Source organism: Equus quagga, chromosome 9, assembly GCF_021613505.1.
Source record: "Equus quagga isolate Etosha38 chromosome 9, UCLA_HA_Equagga_1.0, whole genome shotgun sequence".
In the NCBI taxonomy this organism is placed as follows: domain Eukaryota; kingdom Metazoa; phylum Chordata; class Mammalia; order Perissodactyla; family Equidae; genus Equus; species Equus quagga.
The window spans coordinates 14,818,763-14,842,925 of record NC_060275.1 but is presented as its reverse complement, the minus strand read 5'-3'; the positions used below and the strand labels follow the sequence as shown (position 1 = coordinate 14,842,925).

Here is a 24,163-nt window from a genome sequence, read left to right as displayed (position 1 = left end):
TGTAGTAAAGAAAAAACACTTAGTACAAGTGCTGCCCAGGGATAGAGATAACCTTGGGAAGGAATTTCCACTACTGGGCTTTGGTGAGCCTTGCCACATGTTTGAGGAATTTCAGAATGCCCTTCTTTCAATTAACTCTTCCAAGTGCTGGAAGTTCCTTTCTTATACAGCTTTGCTTTTCAGATGGCATTTTGATCCTTTTGAGAAGCTTTCCATTTCACAGGATTCCCATTTTCCTTCCCTGAGTGTTCGATCAAAGGAAAGCCCGTACTTGGTGCTTGGGGTGCTGAGATTGTGTAGCTTTTGGTTCTCTCCTTGACATCAGTCCCCAACCTCGTTTCTGGTAATAATAGCCTATTTTCTTCTTCCCTCCTACAGTGCATTTAGAGGAAGGAGCATGGACAGAAACAAAAGATTTATCAGCCAGACTGTATAAAATTACGGTTTGCTCCATTGACTTGTTGGGAGCCTTTGCGATGTTCTTTAGCTTTTTGCTCATTTAAATAGAAAGGGGGGAGGGATCGTCAGAAGTCTTGGCTCGATTCCAGTGAGACTATTTATTGTATTCTGGCCAATTCCATTCTTCTGTTTGTTTTAGTGGAGTTCTTCGCTGTACTTCCTAAGCTTTAACTTAACTGCAAGAGTTCAGTGTTAAACATAGTGTTTGTAGGTATTTGTTGTTCTGAGTGGTAACCAACTTTTCCCTCTGCCTAGCTCTTAGGGGACAAAAAGCATGCAGTGAGAGGGCCAACAGGTGCTTATTTTGTGATTGTTGATAGTGACTTGTCATCATAACTTGGGACTTGGGAACATGATTAACATCATTGCTAATGACTTCTGAAATAACTCTTTGATTGCCTGTGTGAGAATACTGCTGGAAACCAGCAATGCTCCTCATTCTCCTTCTGTCCTCTGCCTCATGTCAGTCAGGCGCAGCTAACTCTGGAACACCTTCTGACAATACACATGTGTAGCTTTTGAAAATTAAAGACCCATGAGAGTTTCTATTTTTCCTGAGTACCTGTAATTTTGAAGTCACCCACCATGCTCTCTGTAGTAATAGAGCTTTGAATGGGAGGAGTCATATGCCTGTTGTCATTTCCCACTGGTGGGCTAGGATGATGACATTAGAGCTGGCAGGATATTTGACAGTGGCTTCTCTAAAGTAGGGTACACCCATCCCTCCCTGATGATGTCTTTGGGACTTATGATTAACAAGAGAAACTTAGGGCAAGTCTAAGTTTCCAAATAGTTGTTCTTCCCTACAATTTTAAAATTTCTGTCAAAATGCACACTTTCACCCTATGTAGACGTGTGTGTGTGTGTGTGTGTGTATGTAGGTATGTAGAGGAAGTGCAAAAAGGTAAGAGGAGATGTTATCTGATTTATGTGATATACAAATCCATGTGTCCCAGGATAGATTATTTCACTACTCATTCAAAATTGTTCAGAAGTAAAAAGCAGTGTCTTCATCTGGAATTCGAGGCACTCTCGGACTAGTCTTTAAGCATCCTTTACAACCACAGGTGTTCTTTCTGCTTAACTATATAGTTTGTTTACTGTTGCCAAGTACATCCTGGAGTTTCTGCCCTCAATATCAGTGCTTCTGAAAATATGATTCATGAAATGCCTGTATCAGAATCACTGGGATGTTTACTAGAAATGGAGGTACCTAGTTTTCATCCCAGGCCTGCTGAATCAGCACCTCTGGTGACAGGGTGTAGGAATCTGCATTTTATTATTATTATTATATTTTAATTAGTGCCCCTTTTTTTTAAAAGATTTTATTTTATTTTTTTTCCCTTTTTGTCCATTTTTTTTCATTTTTTTCCTTTTTCTTCCCAAAGCCCTCCGGTACATAGTTGTATATTCTTAGTTGTGGGTCCTTCTAGTTGTAGCATGTGGGACACCACCTCAGTGTGGCTCGATGAGTGGTACCATGTCCGTGCCCAGGATTCAAACCTACGAAACCCTGGGCCACCTGCAGCCAAGCTGCGAACTTAACCACTCGGCCACGGGGCTGGCCCCGGAATCTGCATTTTAACTGTGCATGCTAGAGTTGAGAAACAGTCACACCACCCTGTTCTCTCTGAATGTTCTCGTTTCCAATCCCCATCTGCCTGTTGAACTCTTGCTCATATCCCTTAGATAAAAGTGAGTTTTCTCTTCTGTAAGCACTTTCATGGTATTTTTTTTTTCCAGTTAAGTTTTCATCTTTTGCTTTATATTATAGCAAGTTTGCTCCCAAACTGTTTCAAGTTCCTGGAGGGTAAAAATCATGCCTAATTCACATTTGTGTGCTTCACACACCTTTGTGTATAATAAGAACTCAGAAAATGTTTGGTGAATGAGTGATTCAGTCCTAGGATCAGGCTTGCATTATATCTAGTAAACTTTGCAGTGTTGGATTTTTTTCTGTTTAACTACCAGATATGCCTCGTCTATTTGTGATGTGAGCTTAAGCTCCTCATGGCTAAGCACATTTTCCTGATAGAATTATTCTCTCTGGCTTTAGTTTATGCTCATTTTCTCCTTTGGTAATGCGATATCCTGGATAGAGATGTTATCAGGTTTTTGTTTTTATACATCCTTATATGACTCGGCTGGGATTCCATCCAGGTATACTGTGTGGATCTACTCTCCTTTGCTTTGAAAAGTGGAGTGGAAATAGTGATCTGTCTTCTGACTTATGCAGAAATCTTTTTACATTTTTGTTATTTGTCCTGCTAGTGTGGTGGTTAATATTAAATATCTCTTGAATAGTATTGCAATTAAATTGGCTAACTATGGGCAGATCTGATGGTGAGAAAATGAAAAAAATGTACTCATAGATAAATTGAGCAAAGAAACCATTTCGTAAGAGAGATATGTTTAACTGTGACATTCTAATGTATTTCTTGGTTTTTTTTTGATCATTATATTGCCAATTTATAAAAGAATCAGTGGGGCCAGCCTGTGGCACAGAGGTTAACTTCCCATGTTCTGCTTCGGCAGCACAGGTGCAGACATGGCACCGCTTGTTGGGCCATGCTGTGGCAGGCGTCCCACATGTAAAGTAGAGGAAGGTGGGCACAGTCTTCCTCAGCAAAAAGAGGAGGATTGGTGGCAGATGTTAGCTCAGAGCTAATATTCCTCAAAAAAAATAAATAAAAATGTAAAAGAATCAGAAAATGACAGATTTATGCTGGTTGTGACTCATTGTTTTCATGAATTTAATTAGTGCAGGGTTACTGTAAATCTAGTGACTGCTGTTTCCACATGATTACTGTCTTATGCTTTGGAGTGGTTTTCTATATAATGTACTTACTTGATTCATGGGAGCCCACCCTGTATGTCCCCTCCTCGTGCCTGTGGGCAGGAGCTCCATCTTGCTGGCAGTTGTATCCATAGGGTTAATTTAGCCTAGAGTCTAGCACAAAGTAAGGAATCAATAAATGCCTCCTGTTGGAATTATTTTAAAAGAGGGTGAAAATAAGATTTTCTCTCTTTAGGGAATGCTTTAATTTGCTGTTACAGCAATCTATCCGTTGTAATTATTGCCAACACTGAGTGTTCTTTATTCCCTTGATTATTAGTTTGAAAAAATTACATCCATGGGTTGTAGCTTTGGTATACTTATTCTGTTTTTTAACATCTGCAGTAGTCTTCAGAAAGTTTTGCTCAAATCCTTTTGTGGTAGTGAATTTTCATTTTTATCCAAGTAAAATATGCATGTGTTTATTTTTGTTTTCTAGTCACATGAGAAAGTGATATGTTTATTGTGCTTGTACCGAGAGTCATTTATGGCCATTAGGATTAAGATGGGATGGTTTCTGTTTATTTTGGCTCAAGTGTTGAGAAGCTGGTCATGTGCCACGTTAGCATTTGTGCACACTGAACCTCCTAGAAGTCTCTGGCAGGTGCTCACTGGGAACAAGGCTGGTGGACTGCTCGGGCCTTGGAACAGAATGGCATGCAGTACATAAGTTCATGTGGATTCATTTCAGAAGTTGTAAAGGGACAACAGGAACAAAGCGCTGCACCGACAAACGGAGACGTGACCAATGCAAGTCAAATCCAGGACAGCACAGTTTGAGGGTATGGGGAGCAGTGTGAGTGCTAAAAGGTTCTGAGTCATGCCTTCTGAAGGGCAAGTGTTCCCAGCAATTCTGAAGCAGGCCCAACGATTCAAATGTCTCTCATGCCACCACAACCACAGGCAAGTCCAAGAGGAAGATAGGGCAAAGGGTATTTCTTTCCTTCTGCGTCTGGGAGAGAGAGCCTCTTAAGTCTTTTTCACATTGTTTTGCTTTCTTACACAGCTCTTATAGCACGGATAGGTTGCCCTATGTCATACCTGGATTGGGGCAAAAATATTAAAACTTTGCTGTAGGACTAAGTTCACAAGCCAGTGAAGTTCCACACTAAAGGAATCAGAGTTTCAGCAGTGCATGGAAGGTAAATCAAGGAAGTTGCTGACTGATGTTTCTTTCATTCATTGACTGAACTGTTTCTTCTCTTTTTTGAGATTTTATTTTTCCTTTTTCTCCCCAAAGCCCCCGGAACACAGTTGTATATATTTTTAGTGTGGGTCCTTCTAGTTGTGGCATGTGGCACTCCTGCCTCAATATGGCCTGATGAGTGGTGCCATGTCCGTGCCCAGGACCCAAAGCGGCGAAACCCTGGGCCACCGAAGTGGAGCGTGCAACCTTAACCACTCAGCCATGGGACTGGCCCCTAACTAATGTTTCTTGAGAGAAGGTGCATTCAATACAATTTTTTTAAAAGTACTTTGATACCCTTCCCAAGATTTGTTCTTCTACAGATAAAAGAGGAAAGTTACTCTGTCAAACTAATCATTTTATTAAAGCATTTTACCAGCTCAAAACCAAAAGTTAGGGTCTTAGGAGGAACAAAAACGCAGTCACTTGATCTTATAAATTCTCTTGGAAAAAAAGGAAAGAGAAACAAAAAGTAAGTTTAACTTGTTTTTGCCCAAATGTAACTTGTTTTTACTCTGTGTCTATTTTATTTGAACAGCACTAAGCTTTCTCTTTTTCTTCTCTCTTCCCCTAGTGTATGAAATTTAAATTGAATGGATATTGAAAAGGATGATTTATTTAATAAATAGTGTTGATATAATTAGCTACCAGGAAAAAAAAAATAGTTAGACCTCCACCTAACATTACATGTAAAAATAAATGTCAGGTGAAATAAAGATCTAAATGTAAAAAATAAAATTAGAAGGAAATATGGGAGAACATTTATACCACATTGGGGTAGAGTAAGAGGACTTTCTTAAGCAAGGAAAAAAACATAGACTCCATAAAACAAAGATTGCCAGATTTGAGTAGATGAAAATTAAAAATTAGGGCCAGCCCTGGTGTCCTAGTGGTTAAGTTCAGCATGCTCCGCTTCGGCGGCCCAGGTTTGGTTCTTGGGCATGGACCTATACCACTCATCTATCGGTATCCATACTGTGGCAGTGGCTCACATACAAAACAAAGGAAGAATGGCAACAGATATTAGCTCAGGGCGAAACTTCCTCAGCAAAATAAATAAATAAATAAAATTAGTATGTGGCAAAAGTCACCATTAACAGGTGGGAAAAACAAATCAGTAGGTGAGAGTGTCATGTGACACATATGCAGCATATGACACTTTGTGTGGCGCATAGTGTTCAGGGAGCTCATACAAATTGAAAAGTAAAAGACAAACGACTCAGTAGACAAATGGGCAAAGGATATGAATGTGTGTTTCAAAAGAGAAGATGACCTTAACAGAGAGATGAACTTCACTGAGAAATATAAATTGAGGGCCTGGCCCGGTGGTGCAGCAGTTAAGTTTGCACGTTCTGCTTTGGTGGCCCGGGGTTTGCCGGTTCAGGTCCTGGGTGCGGACCTAAGCACTGCTCATCAAGCCATGCTGTGGCAGGCGTCTTGCATATAAAGTAGAGGAAGATGGGCACAAATGTTAGCTCAGGGCCAGTCTTTCTCAGCAAAAAGAGGAGGATTGGCGGTGGATGTTAGCTCAGGGCTATTCTTCCAAAAAGAAAAAAAGAAATATAAATTCAAATGACCTAATACCACTTTTTGCCCATCAGATTAGGAACAATTGAAAGGATGCTAACATTAAATGCTAGTGAAGGTAGCATGGAAAGAAAGAAACCTCCTTCATGGCTGATTGGGAGTATGAATTTCTACAACTTTTTGGTAATTTTTGCAGTGTGTATTAAAATTAAATTGTATATACTCTTGCACGCAACTTTTAGAAATACAGGTTCACAATCCCCTATCCAAAACCCTTGAGGCCATTTGTGTTTCAGATTTCAGAGATTTTCAGATTACTAAAGGTAGTACAGTGTATAACACCTCCAGCAAGGTTTGGGACAGCACTTCATAAGCAGAAACATTCATATTCTAAAGAGAATGAATGAATATTCACATCAGTTCACATCAGCTTTTCCTACCACATGAATCAATAAAAAAATCTTTGAATTTTTAGATCCCGTTGGATTTCAGAATTATAGATAGGCATTGGGGCACTCATAAATGCTGCAAAATAAAATCATTGATGCACAAACAGATATGCCGGATTACTTCTAACAGCAAAAAAACTGGGAGTACTCCTAATGTCAGTCAGTGGAGGGTTGGAATAAATTGTGGTACATTTGTACTCTGTATTATGCAGCTGTCAAAAGAGTGAGTTAGATTTTTATGTACTGACTTAGAAGGATGATTTGTTTGTATTTGACGGGAAAACAAGTTGTAGCAGAAATCTGTGTGGTATAATCCCACTCAAAAAATAGGGAGGGAGGTTATCTCCCCTTTATGCTTGTATGTGTTTTATAAGGAAGAAAAGCTTTGGAAGGATGTATATCAAAGTCTTGACACTGGTTATCTCGGGAGGATGGGATTTTGAAGGAAGTAGGAGACACTGTTAACATTTTCTTTAAATACTGCTATACTTTGACTTGTTAAAATGAGCATGTATTATTTTGATAATCAAATAAAAGCAGTCTTTCTCTTAAAAGCTGACTTAGTGAGTATTACAGAGCTCTGACAGCCCGACAACTCTCCACTAAGGTGCAACCACTCTGAACCATTAGGGAGCCTGCTTTCCGTAATTGCTGGAACACAGGGGACTAAGCCCAGAGCTGGGCTTTACAGCTCCAGCCCTCCAGCAGGCCCTTCATTACTTAATACTGAAGCCTAATAATTTCCAAAGTGTATTAGCATGTCCCCCCACAGGGAAAAAATAAAGTTAAACATGGACTGTTACTATGAAACGGAAACCCAGTCACCCAGGGAATCTTTTTTTAATTGACCCACTTGTAGTGAATAATAACTCCAGAAAATAATATTGATTTTTCTCCGTTAGGCTCATTGAGTAAAACATATTCGGTTTTCTCTTCATGAGTGTAATGTGTGACACTCATTTTAAGCACTTTTGGGATGTGTTTAAAAATAGAACTACTTCCACCATACTGTTACTTTATTTTTACAGTCAAGTTTTCCTAGTATACCCTTAGTTCCTGGAAGGAAAATTACTAAAGATTTACATGGATCTAAAGCTAATTCATGTTATGTCTCCAAATAGTCGTCATGCTATTTATTTGGTTTTGTTTCCTAAATATATAGATATATATATAGCCATCCCCCTTACTCAGATGCAGAAAGAACCTTGTACGTAAATTTTTGAGTGTAGATTGACTGAGTGGATAAATGCTGAGAAAGAAGAAAAGATTAAGTACGTCTATGATCATGACACAACAAGCCCAGGAGGGGAAGGTATATGAGAAGCGGCATTTGTGTGTTTATTTTTCTCAGTTTTGGTATTGTAGAATGTTTGCTTTTTCTTTCCTGCCCTTGGAAAACATGGCTCCTCTTCATTTTCTAAGGAGCACTTGCTCCCAAGTAGTTTTTTTTAGAGGCCAGAATAAAATAAGCTTGTAGAGCTGTAGTTGATCTATTTTAAAAACCTATATATCTACCTAATAAAGGTAGGGGAATGAGATGCATGAATGAGATGCATTTTAACCTTTGCTTTAATGTAAGAAACTAAGCACTCTTCCCTTTTGTAGAGTTAAATAATTTGTTCCAGGGAGTGCCTTCGAAGATTACACCTGGAAATTTAGTGACTGAGGAAAACAATCCATTTAAAGCTACCTGTAGACTATGATAGCATGTATGCTGCTGTCTAGATTAAAAGGGAATTGAGACAGGTGCAGGGACAAAGCTAATGGTTGCTTTGTTCCCTCAATAGCAGTTTTAGGATGTGTGCTATTCCTGCTTTACTCTTAATTAGTTATGGCTGTGAAGTTGGAGAAAGAAAGGAACAAGTAAGAACATTAATAGATGAAACCACTGGATAGGTTAGCACGTTTTGTGACTAGATACAGTATCATTGTCACTATGCTTTTATTTTGCAACATAAATGTGATAGAAGATGCAAATGAAAGAAATTTGGCACTAATTTGGCAGAGCAGTGATGTTATCAGCTCTATTCTACCATCTTTCTCTAGGTCTTCTTTTGACCTTCTGTCATCTCAAGGCCCCATCCCATCCTTTGCAAACAATCATACACTTTGTTATCTGGCCCTTAGGACAGCTTTGTTTGAAAGGCACTTCAGTGTTTCTTTGTAAAAACACACATTTAGAGTTTTCTGTCTCTGTAGATTACCAAGGAGCCAGCACTGGTGGTCTAGTGGTTAAGATTCAGTGCTCTCACCAATATGGCCCAAGTTCCTTTCCTGTCAGGGATCCACAGCACCCATCTGTTGGTTGTCATACTGTGGCAGCTGCGTGTTGCTGTGATGCTGAAAGCTATGCCCGCAGTATTTCAAATACCAGCAGGGTCACCCATGGTGGACAGGTTTTAGCAGAGCTTCCAGACAAGGAAGAAGGACCTCACCACTCACTTCCGAAAAATGGGCCATGAAAGCCCTGTGAATAGCAGCGCAACACCATCTGATACAGCGCCAGAAGGTGAGAGGATGGCACAAAAAGATGGGGCAGGGTTCTGCCCAGCTGTACACAGTGTTCCTCAGAGTCGGAATCCACTCGATGGCACTAACAACAAAGATTCTCAGGTGTGTTTGATTGTACTCTTCTGTGACAGTATTAAAAACAGAAGTGTGCCTTGGAAGCTTGGATTAAGTCAGACCTGAGTTCTAAATGCCCACAGTTCCCATTGCCATTTGCTAAATGTACTACTAGTACCAGACTGTGTGACTTTATTTTAAGAAGATTACTCTTCGTTAGACTCGGGATAAATGTTAACTTGATTTCTTTTCTCTGCTCTGAGCTCTATCATAGAACAAATGGATACAAGTTACATCTGTCCTTAAAGCATATTGCCGGCTCTGGAAAGTGAAGTCAGACCTTTCAGATTGTTGGGTATATTGGGAGCACTGGACTGTGCCTGAACTGGTTTGAATGTAAATGTTCAGCTAACATCCATTCCCATCTTTCTCTACTTTACATGTGGGACGCCTACCACAGCATGGCTTGCCAAGCGGTGCCATGTCCACACCCAGGATCCGAACCGGTGAACCCTGCGCTGCCAAAGCAGAACGTGCCAACTTAACCGTTGCACCATCAGGCCGGCCCCAACAAAAATTATTTTAATGATGATTGTAATAACTACAGTGATCAGTTTAGCAATAATAAGGAATGATTTTTTTTTTGATGCTTTAGAAACTACAAAAACAAGAAACTGGCTTGTTTTTTAAAAACATGTCATATGTGCATATACACACACAGCACCAAGGCTAAATAAAGTTACTGAAGTGGATATATCTTCCTTATTTCCGAAGGTTATCAAAAATGAGAATAAAAGAAGCATTTGAGGTCATTTTCTTTCATTTCCCAAGCCCATAGGTGAAGAATCCAGGCTCAGAGAAATTGTATGACTATTGCATACAACTTGAATCTACTGCCTTTCAACATCACTACTTCTCATCTCTCCTGTTCTTCTATTACAGCTTATTAAAGTATTAAATATAAGTAGATATCAATTATTAATAATTCTAAGTCACAGGTCAAAGAATGGCCTCAGAGTAGTGTATGGAAAGCACTCCTTTTTCACCCTCATTCCCCACTACAGAGGGCGGCATTACCGGCCATGGAGGACAGTGAGTATTTTGAACTTACATATGTTGAACAGCTATGAGGAAAAATTGTTACCACACCTCCTAATCTCAATTTCCTGTGCCTGATGTGCAATAAAACCAAACACTGAGACATGGGTGCTTGGAGATGGAGAAAAGTTTGTTTGAATTGGCCAAGATGAGAAGGCGAGAGCATGGGTTCTCTCAAATCAGCCTTAACAAGAGAAGAAGGCAGGGAGTTTTATAGAGCTAAGGGGTGGGTGTGGCAGGAGGAGTTTCAGAGAAACAAAGGGTAATCCATGTTTCTTTCACTCCACATAAGCCCCTGGGCAGTCTGACTTCTGGGCATCGGAGGCAACTGAGAGCTGATTATGTGCTGATCCTTGAAGACATTCTCTTTGTTCTGTAAAAACAAACTCATAAATCCTTGTGAGTCTTGAGTTTACTCCTCGGGTTAACAAGAAAACAGCAAAGTGACAACATTAACTTCTTTTCATTAACAAGGTCAAAAGGTAATCTTAGAATATTTACAGTAGCCCTCAGGTACCCAGCTTCAATATCTGTAGCCTGAGTGAATATAATGTAACTTCATTTTAAGTATTTTAAGATTTAAGAACTTAATATTAGTTTAAAATAAAATTATTCAGGGGCCAGCCTGATGGCGTAGTGGGTAAGTTTGTGTGCTCTGCTCCGGCAGCCCAGGGTTTGCAGGTTTGGATCCCAGGCATGGACCTACATACCATTCATCAAGTCATGCTGTGGTGGCGTCCTGCATACAATACAAAATAGAGGAAGATTGGCCACAGATGTTAGCTCAGGGCCAATCTTCCTCACCAAACATAAAATATATATATATATATAAAACATTTAACCAAATATGTGTTTTTCCAAAGCCAACCAGTTTTATTTTAGAATTTGGGTCTGGGTCTATTTGGCTCACCTAGTTAGCATGACCAAGTTGAAAGTCTTTTATTTTGTAGGAGACATGTCTTGTCTTCTGTTACAGTGTGCCTGTGCTGTCACCTTGCTCCCTCCTCTGCATTCTTTTCGAATGAAGGTAAAGGGAGGAAAGGTCACCCACTCCCCGTTTTGGTCTCTTATTTCTCTCTTCAACATTGCCTTCTGGTATCTGTTTCACACAGTGTAAGACCAGAGGGAAGTGGATTCTAGGTGGACTTGCCCTGTCTTTCTCTGAGGGATTTCTGAATTGGCAGGTGCCTGTAATCTGACTGCTTTCCACATCTGTAAAGAAAAAGTGGAACTCTAAGAAGGCTAAGGGTTTGAGTTTCCAAAACAGATGAGTTTTAATGTGTTCTGATCCAGAACTTGAGTTCTCAGAAACAATCCATGCTTTGTTTGCTAAACAAGACTACTGAACACTGTGTTCTTTTCTGGGAAGAATTTGGGGGATGGGCTGCACAGGGAGGAGCATGAGGCAGGGGGAGAATGTAGTGAAGAAGGAGTGGGAGAAATTTAAGGTTCTTACAAATCAGAATCAGCCCTTAAATGTACAGGTCTGGGGCAAGAGTATAAATGGAGGCCCCATACTCTATATCTAAATATTTAAGTATAATCAAGCTAACAAATACATTCTCTCCCACTCCCTTGACATGTGCTTGTATAATGACCTGCAAGCATAGATTCAAATTTAGAATCCTCAGACTCCTTGGGATTCTGCACTGGATATGGCAGCAAGGGGAGAGCTAGCCCAGTGGCCCGAATCTCTTCTCATCCCATCTCCAGCTCCATCCCTCACCCAGCAAGGATGTGGACAGCAGCCCACGTGTCCAAGCTCTGTTCACCCCTAGGGCCCGTGAGGCACATACTTATGGAGGATGGGCCCAGGGAAGAGGCCCACACAAGCCCTGAAAACAGATTTGGTGTCATTTGAGCAGGGAATTTCAGCGTCCTACTTGTTCGTAGTATGCAGAGATTGCTTCTCTGATGGAAATACAGTGCGAGCCACATATGTAATTTTAAGTTTTCTGGTAGCCATATTAGAAAAAGAAGAAACAAGTGAAATTCATTTTAATAATATCTTATTTTACGCAATATATCAAAATTATCAGTTCTAAAAAACTGTTAATGAGTTTGCATTCTTTTTTGTACTAAGTCTTTGAAATCCAGTGTGTTTTTTATGCTTAGAGAACATCTCAGTTTGAACTAGCCCATTGCGGGTGCTCGGCAGCCCCTGGGCTCGGGGTGTGGTGTGGACAGTGCGGCTCTGTGCGAGGGAGCCCAGACTCCTTGTTCTGTGGGGCGCAGCCCCTGGGACTGAGAGCAGTTCTGGTTACCATAAGGTCTGGTAGTGTTTCTATCATTGAATTGATGCAGAAAATAATTGCATTTCTTTATATTTAGAGCTGATGACCATTTTAAAACTTGAAAGATATGTAAATGAAATTAATGGAAGGTACTTGTTAAGAGGGTTTGTTTTCTGGGGGTGGTGCCTGGTGGTGCAGTGGTTAAGTGCGCATGTTCCGCTTCTGGGCATCCAGGGGTTCACTGGTTTGGATCCCGGCTGTGGACATGGCACCGCTTGGCAAAAGCCATGCTGTGGTAGGCGTCCCACATATAAAGTAGAGGAAGATGGGCACGAATGTTAGCTCAGGGCCAGTCTTCCTCAGCAAAAAGAGGAGGATTGGCAGTAGTTAGCTCAGGGCTGATCTTCCTCAAAAAAAAAAGAGGGTTTTTTTTCCCCTCTCTTCCATTTAAGCTTATCAACTGTCTTTTACTCATTCAACTCACTACTGCTTTCCTTTGTTCTCAGGAGTGGTGTGGTCCTAGTAAATTTGTTTGCATACATGAATATACCTTTTTTTCCCTCCTATTATTGACAGATACTTTTCCAAAAGCCAGTGCTTCCATTTTCCATCTCGAGTAAATATTGAAATTGTAATCCTTCCATTCTCCGCTTTCTGAAAAGTCTTTGTACTGCGTTGTGTAGGAGAATGTCTAGTGGATCTTTTTCCTTCCTGGAGGAACTTTTTTTAAAAAGTTCATTTTAATTGCATACATATTTTAAAACTGTGGCCAGTTCTACCAAATGAAGAAACATATCTAGAAAGTAGGATACTGTTTTTGTTTGGACTAGAACAGCAGTTTCATCTATTTCAGGAGGGAGTTGCCAGATTTAGAAGAAAAAAAACAACACCCAGTTAAATTTGAATTTCAGAAAAACAACAATTTTTTGTTTTTAGTATAAGTAGGTCCCATGCAATATTTGGGACCTACTTATACTAAAAAATTAATTTGTTGTTTATCTGAAAGTCACATTTAACTAAATGCCCTGTATTTTATCTGGAAACCCTATTTCAAGACTCCTTTACCCTCTCAAAAATTGAGGACCCTAAGCGGCTTTTATTTATGGGGATTAAATTTATTGATATTTACTTTATTAGAAATTTAAACTGAAAAATGTTTTAATATATATTAATTCATCTAGAAAAATAATAAAACCATTCTTGTTAATGTACATATTTTTTATGAAAAATAACTTTTCTAAAACAAAATAAAAATAGGGAGAAGAATATCATTGTTTTACATTTTTGTAAATCTTTTAATGTCTGGCTTAATAGAAGCTAGTTGGATTTTCACGTCTGTTTCTGCATCCAATCAGGTATGCTATCACAAGGACGAGTACTGTCTGGAAGTCTCCACTGGACACATGGCAGAAAATGAGAGTGGCAAAAGGCAGATGGCATCTTAGTCTTGTTATAAAAATAGTTTTGACCTTGGGAATCTCCTGAAAGGGTCTCAGGTGTCTCTTCAGGGATCCCCCAACCATACTTTGAGAACCCCTGGACTAGGAATAATAGACCCCATAATTCTAGCTTGTGTTGTGTAAATCATAGTTAATCCGAAAAGAGGATAAGCATTCTTTGTTTTAAGAAGGCTTAATGAGTCAAATTGTAAAACATAAAGCAAATTCAAAAATGATTATTCAGGAGGCTGGCCCAGTGGCATAGTGGTTAACTTCACGTGCTCCGCTTCAGCAGCCCGGGGGTTCCTGGGTTCAGATCCTGGGTGCGGACCTATATACTGCTCATCAAGCCATGCTGTGACAGCATCCCACATATAAAATAGAGAAAGTCTGGCAGAGGTGTTAGCCCAGGGACAATCTTCCTCAAGCAAAAAGAGGAAGATTTGCAACAAATGTTAGCTCAGGGCCAGTCTTCCTCACCAAAAAAATTTTTTAAAATTTTAAAAACCAAAAATGATTGTTCAAGTTTAGCAGTAATTCTTTCTTAAGTGTTTTTTTAAATTTAAAATAATATTACATCTACCCAAGAAAACAGCTATTATAAAAAATCAAGGTAACATTTCCAACCTGTCAGATAGGTACATTACCAGCTTTCTGTTGAGAATAGACTTTATCTAGATATTTAGAACAAAGCTTAACATTTTTTATTACAGAATTCAACAAATAGGTCACATGACAGTTTCTTTAATTTGCTGATTGAATTGAATTGGATTTATTTTTTAAGATGTGAGTGTCTTGTAGGCATGGTACATACTGCCTAGTATTTAGCCTTGTGTGTATGGTTTTAAAATAATTACCGTAACATAGTAACTAATCTGATTCTCATCTCAAATAGAACAAGTGTAGTTGTTGGCAATGGGCCAAATATAAGATCTTGTGCACAGAAAAGTAAAATTTAAAGATGACTTCTTTAATTGCTGTAATTGTTTGGACAACTGAGAAAATGAAAGAGCCTTTAACAAAAATAGAACAGGAGGAAGTGCTGGTCTGGGATAAAGATGATAAGTTCCATTTTGGACTGGAAATATTGTAGGGTAACTCAGGGCAAAAGCGATGGCGTGTGATGGGTTAGAGAGAGCTGTTCACAGAGCAGTAAAGGGGCTCCAAGGAAGGCAATGTAGAAAGAGAAAAGAAGCTGACAAGGAACAGATTGTTGAGGAACACTTAACTGTGGGACAGGAAGAACCAAGAAGGAAAAATAGGAGAAAAAGTTTGGAGAGAGCTGGGAAGAAGCTAGGTGAGGAAAATGTTGATAAAGTGAGATGAGAAGAACTTCAAGTGAGGTGTGTGGTTAGCAGTATTGAGTGTTGGACAGAGACTGAGGAATGATAATTGGTTCTTTGTTCCTTTTTTTTTTTTTTGAGGAAGATTAGCCCCGAGCTAACACCTGCCACCAATCCTCCTCTTTTTGCTGAGGAAGACTGGCCCTGAGCTAACATCCGTGCCCATCTTCCTCTACTTTATGTGTGGGACGCCTACCACAGCATGGCTTGCCAAGCGGTGCGATGAGATCCGAACCAGCAACCGTGGGCAGCTGAAGCAGAACATGCGAATTTAACCACTGCACCACTGGGCCAGTCCCTGATAATTGATTCTTAAATTTGGGACTACAAAACTTGGTTACCTTAGAGAAAGTGTAGCTTTGATAAATTGTTAAGTTTTTATTATTTCAGGTTTGAATTTGAGAGAAGTGAGGCAGAAAAATTTTTTACTTGAGCGGGGTAACACAGAAAGTCAGAAGAACTGGGTCTACCTGTTCTTTTCCTTTCTCTCCATCATCATTTCATGTGTTAATTAAGCTGGCCGAGGTAAAGCTGAAAAACTTACTCCAGCAGAACTCACCTCCTCAAATAGTCAGCCTTATTTTAGAGTGGCAAGTTTGTTTTTAAAAATAATGTTTGCATTTTAGGTAAAACACTGGCCTTGAGTCTGAAGATGTGCACTCCAGCTCTGCTGCTCACTTAGCCTCCGAGGGCCCCATTTCCTCCTCAGCTGAATTAGAGCTGCACTAGGTTATCTCTAAGGCTCTGCTAAAATTATGTGATGTCATGCATCTGTGACATTTGTCTTTTCTTCTGTTTTGTTTTATCGTAATAGGTTCACCAAATTGAAGAGTCTTAACCTTTCCAATAATCATTTAGGGGACTTCCCATTAGCAGTCTGCAATATTCCGACCCTGACTGAGCTGAATGTGTCCTGCAACACCCTTCGCGCAGTCCCGGCGGCCGTCGGAGTCATGCACAAGTGCGTACTTTAAACCCTCCTGCGGAGTGTCCCTCAGAAACCCCTGGGAACCTGCAGCCAGGTTGCAGCACATGAGATTAGTTAACTTGTTATGTTGGTCATGTAAGTCTTGGCCCCAAACCAAGAGATTAAGCTCTTGTGTCGAGTTCATTTTTTAGTTTTTTTACTCTTAATAGAATCTTGTAAAAACTTAAAATAACCTTGTTAAACTGGATCTCTACAAATGACTGTGCCTAAACATGGGAGGAGTTACTTTCTCGTTTTCTGAATTATGTCGAATTCTAAGACTTAAAAGTCAATTTTTAAAATAATAAAAGATGAGTGTTTCGGCTGATTCATACTGCAGTTAGCTCATGTTCCCATTTATGCCTATCTAAGTTGGGAAAATTGGTCATAATTTTGATTTTCAACAAAAGATTAAGATGCTTATCTCTGATCTTTGCTCTCTGGTGTATTATTGCCTCAGGCCCTGCCCTAATGCATTTTGCAAAGGATAGTACATTTTCTTTTTCTGGTAATATGATCTATACTTATGGAACTCATGTGTTGATAATAAAGATGTAAAATTTACACATTCTCTTTATAATTCTTATGTTTTCTTTAATAGCTTGCAGACATTTTTGTTGGATGGAAACTTTCTCCAGGCCCTTCCTGCTGAGTTGGAGAACATGCATCAGCTTAGTTATCTCGGTCTTTCTTTCAATGAATTCACTGACATTCCAGAGGTATTGGAGAAATTAACTGCTGTGGATAAACTTTGTATGTCTGGAAACTGTATGGAGACCCTTAGGCTACAGGCTTTGCGAAAAATGCCTCACATTAAACACGTGGATCTAAGGTAACCATTTTTAAGAAATATATCCCATTGGAGTGGTTGGCTTATATTTAGGGGGTTAGGGTATAGCCCTTTGGATGACATTCTCCTGTCAAGGCAGGCAGCCTGGCTAGTTGCAATTAGGGCCCATTTTTCTACTTCTGCTCTGAGGGAAGAATAATGATTAACAGTAGGAGACTTGTTAAAAAAATTTCTCATCGGTGAATGACCATGTGTCTTGAAGGTCTTATCTTGTTTTTCAAATTTGAACCCAGTTTTAATTTACATGGATAGGGCCATCGAATCAGAGAGAGCTGTTTATGGTGAATAAAAACCGTATCATTGAGAGTAGAGTGAATATTTTTCTCTCTTAGTCCTCCTCTTCTGTGGCTTGAGGCAGTTGACATCATTGAGCATCTCTCCTTCAATTTTTTTCTTTCCTTGGCTTCTCTAACTTAATATAATGTAATATATTGTAATCAATAAATATAATGCAGTCAGTAAATTAAATTATTTAACTTATTTTTCCCTTTTCTCTGTTTAGGTGGCTCTGACCTTCATTTACAACAACACAAAACTTCACAAAATATAAAATTCATAATCTCTTGTTAGGCCTAAGTTTGACTAGAACCTCCACTCTCACCCCTTGCAAGAGCAGGGAGCCTGTATTTTGAATCCTGGTCACACTAAAGTCCAACTGAAAACCACTAGCATAATCCTTGCCACATCAAAGAGGCTCGATAATCATCTCTTAGTACGTGAGGTTCAGTTTTAGTTTCCAATGCACAAAGAACTTGTACATGAGGAGGAAGCTATTCTAAATTTCTCTTTCCTAAGGAAAGACAAGAGCCTGTCATGAGCTTGAGTTCCTGCAAAGCAACATATTGGGCTTAGGCCTTAATACTGACTTGCCCAATTTGATACTTTTTCAACCAAACTAGCCAGGGGTTGATGATCACATACTAGCCACATTAAATCTTGGGTGAGATACTTAAATGTCTCTGTGCAACTGTGTTCTTGTCTCTAAATTACGGTTAATAACAGAACCTAATTCATAGAGTTTTGGAAGGAATTGAGTTAAACGCCTCACCCTCCCAGCGAGTGGTATGTGTTGTTATCATCACCTGGTTGAGGACTCTTTCGTACTCACGGAATCTGCTCAGCTGTTGTTCTTGGCATCTTTATACCTCACCATTTGTCAAACGTGGTTCTTTCCTTGTTTACTACCCACTCTCCTCCCTCTTGGTAACCCCAGACCTTCACTCATACCTATTGAGTTTCATAGTATAAACCAGCATCATCTTTTGCCCCCCTTTCTTCTCCATTTATGTAGTTTGGCCTAGGAAGCCCATTCATTCCAGTCCCACAGAGAATTGCTTGGCTTTACCTTTCCTCAGACTGATGGTATCAAGCTGTCATACCTAGAGAAGTGTTAGCAATAGGCAGACTTAGAATTCTTTTTTTTTTTTTTTTGCAGGAAAAGAGTCTCCCTGAGTAACATCTGTTGCCAATCTTCCTCTTTTTTTCCTCCTTCCCAAAGCCCCACTGCATAGTTATATATCCTAGTGGTAAATTGTTCTGGTTCTTCTATGTGAACCACCGCTACAGCATGGCAACTGACAGACAGGTGGTGTGGTTCCGTGACCCAGAAGTGAACCCAGGGCGCTGAAGCCATGAGCGCCAAACTTTAACCACTAGGCCACCAGGGCTGGCTTTAGACCTAGAATTCTTAATTCAGGGAGTACAAATGGTAATAACTGATCTGACTTTGAGAACTTTTTGGAATGTGACAAAAAGTTTTGTCTTGTTAACTTTCTTTCTAAATTGTTAACATTATTTGCCTCTGAGTCCCTTGGATTTAGAAAACCTTCATATTCAAGAATTTAAGCCCTTTTTTATTTAGCCAGCCAGCAGTATAATGATGGTTGTATTGACCTCAGGTAACAAACATGAGAGGATTTCTGCATTACCTGGTACTTATAAGACGACATCATTTCTCTTGATCCGAATTAGTTTACAAATAAGATCAATCTCTTATGTCTAGAAGTAACTTTTCTTATTAGGACCTTTATAAATTCTTCAGCTTTCCAGTTCTAATTGGGTCTTCTTAGATGAGATCAGTTGCAGGGTATTTAAATACCAGAGTAGACTTTGGACACTGTAAATGTTGAATGATCGGGAGTAGATAACTGCTTCCCTCCAGGCCACTGAGCTGGGGAGGGGGACGTCTGGTCAGATTTGTTTATTCTGCCTTAATATTTTAAATTGAAGCTAGTGGAAGGGGTGTTTCAGTTAGTTTGTATAAGCGGAAAGCTAGTTTTATTGATTTTTTTATTCCTTCAGATAGAAATGTTACATCAGATTAAAAGTGATCATTTTTCTTTTAATCTTTTTCTTTTATTGATGTTCTTTGAATCTGATATTATTTCTTCTATGGCATCATTAATAATTCCTCCTTCTCCTCTCTGTCCAAAATGTTGATGTTACTCATATCTCTCCTCGGGCACTTCTCCTTCTATTTTCTGCCTTGGCGGTTGCCTGTGCTCTCAGGGCGTCGTCATTCACCTTTCATCTCCATGTTAATTATTCCCCAATCTTTCTCTGATCCTTATTTCTCTTTTTGGAACTGATTCCACTTCAGCTGCCAGGTGGATAATTTCACCTTGGTTTCCCCTGTTGACACACTTAACCAAATACCTGTGAAACAGAGTTCAATTTCTTTCTTTATTCAACCAGTTCTTTCCCCTGGATTTCTGTTTTTGCTGATGGCCGCACCACTTCATTGGTTATCTAGACACAAAATTTGTGACTCTATTTTTAGTCTGCCACCAGATTCTATCAGTTCTTCTTTCATACTAGTTTCTCTCTTTGTCCCTTCCTTTTCCTTCTTATTGCTATTGTTGTCTCCTAGGTGAGCCATCTGCTTCCGTTGTGCCACCTCTCAAGCAAGCACGGTCTTGCTCAGAGCCTTCAATTCTCTAGTTCACGGTATTCAGGCTCTCCTATCTGGTTTCAGCCAACTAGCCTGTGAGTCCCTTGAGGATGAGGCTCTAACTCAGAGCTACTCAAAGTATAGTCCCCTGACCTGTGTTGGCAAGCCAACTATTCGCTCCTTTTCCACAATGAGATATCTATAGAAATTGTGACAATATTTTAGAAACATAGAGCTATTCGACATTGCCACAATATCCAAATAGACTCCTACAAGTAGACTCATCTCATTGTACAGGAAATAGACTAGTTTAGGTGAACTCGCACAGTGAGCCACATGTGGTGTGAGCTGTGTCCTGGTTGTGTGCACTATGACTGCACATCAGTCTTTGATGCAATAAAAGTTTAGAGCATAGGTCCTTCACCCTAGATAACTTGAGTGGCGCTGCTCTTTATTCATCCTGGAGCCCCCAAATTTAGCACTTAGTAGGTATAATACTCAACAAATATTAATTAACTAATCCACCTCTATAGCCATGTTCTCACACTTCTCACATACCCTGCACTCCTGAGAGCTCCTACATTCGCGCCTGAAATTCTCCCTGTGCTCTTCCTTTCAGTCCAAAGGCCATTCTGCTCTTCCTCGTGGACTGTTTTCTTCTCCCATTTGCATCTGTTAAATTCTGCCTACCCCTGGGATTCAGATAAGATGCTTCCTCTTCTGTAGCTTCTTTTTTGACCATACTCTGTATTTTATACGTCATTTATGGCACTTACCACATACTAGTATTGTTTATCCTTCATATTTTAAAGCGTATGTGATTTTCCTCACTAAATTACTTAATCTGCTGACAAACACCTTGCTTTATACATCTCTTGTTGACACAAGGTCATTGTCATCATCATCAACATAACCTTTCATGGTTTGCAAAGTACTGGCTCATATATTCATTTCATTTTCTCACCCGCTTTGTAGGACAAGGAAGGTATAATTCCTCGTTTTACAGATTAGAGTTAGAATTAACAGAAATGTTAGATGACTTACTCAAGGTCATATATGCAAAGTGTTGAGCAGCAAACTGGAAGTAGAACATATAATCCTCTCTGACGCTGCCGGTCTACACGTGGTAAATGTTCAGTGAATATTTATGAAATAAATAAAATGGTTGTGTTAACCAAGGGGATTATTGGAAGGAAATTTTAACCACATTTTGCCTTTTTAAAAGTTTATCCTATGGGCCTGGCCTGGTGGTGCAGTGGTTAAGTGCACACATTCTGCTTTGGTGGCCCAGGGTTCGCCAGTTCAGATGCCGGGTAAGGACATGGCACCACTTGGCACGCCATGCTGTGGTAGGCATCCCACATATAAAGTAGAGGAAGACGGGCACAGATGTTAGCTCAGGGCCAGTCTTCCTCAGCAAAAAGAGGAGAATTGGCAGCTCAGGGCTAATCTTCCTCAAGCAAAAAAAAGAGAAGGATTGGCAACAGATGTTAGCTGAGGGTGAATCTTCCTCTCACACTCAAAAAACTTTATCCTAAATCGTTGTATTATTATGTGAACCTGAAAGCTTTTGATATTTGAATCCTGATAAGACTTGGCAATTTAAACTGAATAGTTGGAGTATCTTCCCTCTCATTACAGATTTTCTTTTGTCTCCTTATTAAACCAACCCTTTAATTATTTTAATGTTAATACAATAATATTGTGGGGGGGAGCTATTTCAAATGAAGATGATGATGCCACATGAAGGTAATTTAAAGTATAGATTAGGGAGAACATGGGGCATTTTGTTAATTCCTGCAGTCTGCTGTATCCAAAATGAGATTTGTTTTTTCTTTTTATTCCGTATTCATATTCTAGTAATCTAGTGAGCATTTGGAAATAGGAAAATTGCTGGGTAGAGGCCAGTTTTTAAATCTTAAAACCTGGAATAAAAAAGAAGCAAAAAAAAAAAAACACTGTTGGGGACATTGGAAGAGGTCTTATGCTATGTTTGCAGGTTGACAAATCCTGGCCCTTTGCTATCTGTTATCTGTCACTCATCCTTCTGTTTCAGTGGCTTTATGATATTGCTTTTAATAACTCGGTTACCATCATTTTATTTTTTCAAAGAGCAGAAAGTCACTACTGAGAACCTTTGGCTTTTTTCTAAGCTGCAGCCTTTATGTTAATGCTCTTCTAACCAAGTGCATGATCTCCACACTTTGTTGGCTTTGTCATGAGAAGTAGAGGGTTCTTGTTTGTTTGCTTGTAAAGGAGTTGGGCGTAGCCAGCAAACCAGGAATTGAGATTTTGATTTCATTTATTTTTCTCCCCTATGAAGCTAAATGTGTCTTTGTTATGTTGAATTATATATATATTGAATAGTAAGTCTCTCTTACTATTTACTTAAATCTTGGCAGCTTATCCTCTGCACCTTCAGTCTGTTCGCTCGCTAGTCCTCATGACTGAGCTTCTGCAGGTTTTCCCTGTGCCTTGCTGTATCCTAGACTTGTTGATCCCATCATTGTCTCTTGTTTTATGATTTCTCAGTGAATCCTAGATGCCAAATTTCAGTATTTTCTGCACTTTGCTCTTTCAAGCAATATTATTATCATTTTTTTTTTTTGGTGAGGACAATATGCCCTGAGCTAACATCTGTTGCCAATCTTCCTTTTTTTTTTTTAGATGTGTGTGTATATATATATATATTTTTTTTTTTTGAGGAAGATTAGCCCTGAGCTAACACCTGCCACCAATCCTCCTCTTTTTGCTGAGGAAGAGTGGCCCTGAGCTAACATCCACGCCCATCTTTCTCTACTTTATATGTGGGACGCCTACCACAGCATGGCATGCCAAGTGCTGCCATGTCCGCACCTAAGGAACCCCGGGCCACCGAAGCAGAATGTGCGCACTTAACCGCTGCGCCACCGGGCCGGCCCCTCAAGCAATATTTTAAAGATGGAGATAGTTTTGGTAATTAATCCTTGGTCCTGAACCAGTTGAAAATCCAGATATTTGCCTTCCTATCTCTGGTGCATATGTGGCTCCCATTCATTTTTTTCCCACAGTTCACCCTTTAATTCTGTCCTATGTCGCTGCTCATCTACCTGCTCACTCATCTTCTCTCCTTCCTTAAATATTCAGTGTAGTCGTAATGTGCTTAATGGGTTGTTCTGGGTTTTGTTTCTTGTGTTCTTTCAACCAAATTCTTTGGAAATAAATGTTTAAATGGATTTTTTTTCCTCTTGAAATGAATTAAAATGAATTCAATGTGCATGCTTCTCTTCCAGCCTTAGTGGTCTAAATTGTATTTCCGAATATATTGTCAAGGTTATGACCTTATGGAGTTATAGCTAAAAATAGCCAGAGAATCTGGCCAGTTAAGGAAGGCCTGATGATGAGATTAAAGAAATCATGGAGGACTATGAGATAGTGAGACTTGAGTCCCTTCTCATTACCTTACCATGTTAGGATGTGGCCATTTATTTATAGCATTGCAGTTAATTATGGTCTATTTGCATCCTTTTCCTCTCAAGACTGAACATACTTAGGAAGCTAATAGCAGATGAAGTGGACTTTCTCCAGCATGTCACTCAGCTTGATCTGCGCGACAATAAGCTTGGTGATCTAGATGCTATGATTTTCAACAACATTGAAGTTTTACACTGTGAAAGGAATCAACTGGTGACGTTAAACATCTGTGGCTACTTCCTGAAAGCGCTCTATGCCTCTTCTAACGGTATGTAACATAGACCACATCAAAGTTTCTCTTTTGGTTCCACGAATCTATCCAGTGCCATCCTGTCTGCCTCGCTTTGATTTTTCCTTCCTCATTTAGTCAAATAAGTGTCAAATTTTGCTAAGATAAAAATCATCAAAGAATAATGCTGGTTTGGTATTTAAAGGAATCAAAAAAGAAAATTTTATGGTTCCTAACTTGTTCTTCTCATATTGTGATATTTAGACAAGTTACTCCCACTTTTGATTTGGTTTCTCTGTTTGAAGGTGGGGGGTGAGCTGTTTCTTAGGCTGCCTTATTAAGACAGTAAATTTGGAATCTTGATTTAATACTGGAGAGTGAAAGTGAAGGGAAGGTCCCTTTTGGACTCCCTCAGGGTCTCAGATTTCATGTTCCACTAACAAAGGAACTCACCTTAAAAGAAAACTAAATTCTCTACCCTCAGGGGCACCACAAAGCAAGAGGCTTACTCATTTAATAAAATCTCTTCCTTAGAATTTGGAAATCATAGCAGTTCTAAAAAAGAAAAGGTCATATGGTCATGTTTGCTAAAGTGAAGATTCAATTCCCTACCATCAGACAACTGAATGAAAACAAAT

At 39.5% G+C, this 24,163-nt stretch overlaps 1 protein-coding gene across 1 annotated transcript in view; it reads left to right on the top strand.

The window, feature by feature from the left end:
• Nucleotides 1–24,163, top strand: part of PHLPP1 (PH domain and leucine rich repeat protein phosphatase 1) — a 220,530-nt gene that overhangs the window by 144,225 nt on the left and 52,142 nt on the right. The window contains exons 6-8 of the mRNA XM_046672022.1: nt 15,951–16,097; nt 16,705–16,935; nt 23,362–23,564. Coding sequence (XP_046527978.1) covers nt 15,951–16,097; nt 16,705–16,935; nt 23,362–23,564 — 581 coding nt within the window. The remainder of the gene's footprint in view (nt 1–15,950; nt 16,098–16,704; nt 16,936–23,361; nt 23,565–24,163) is intronic.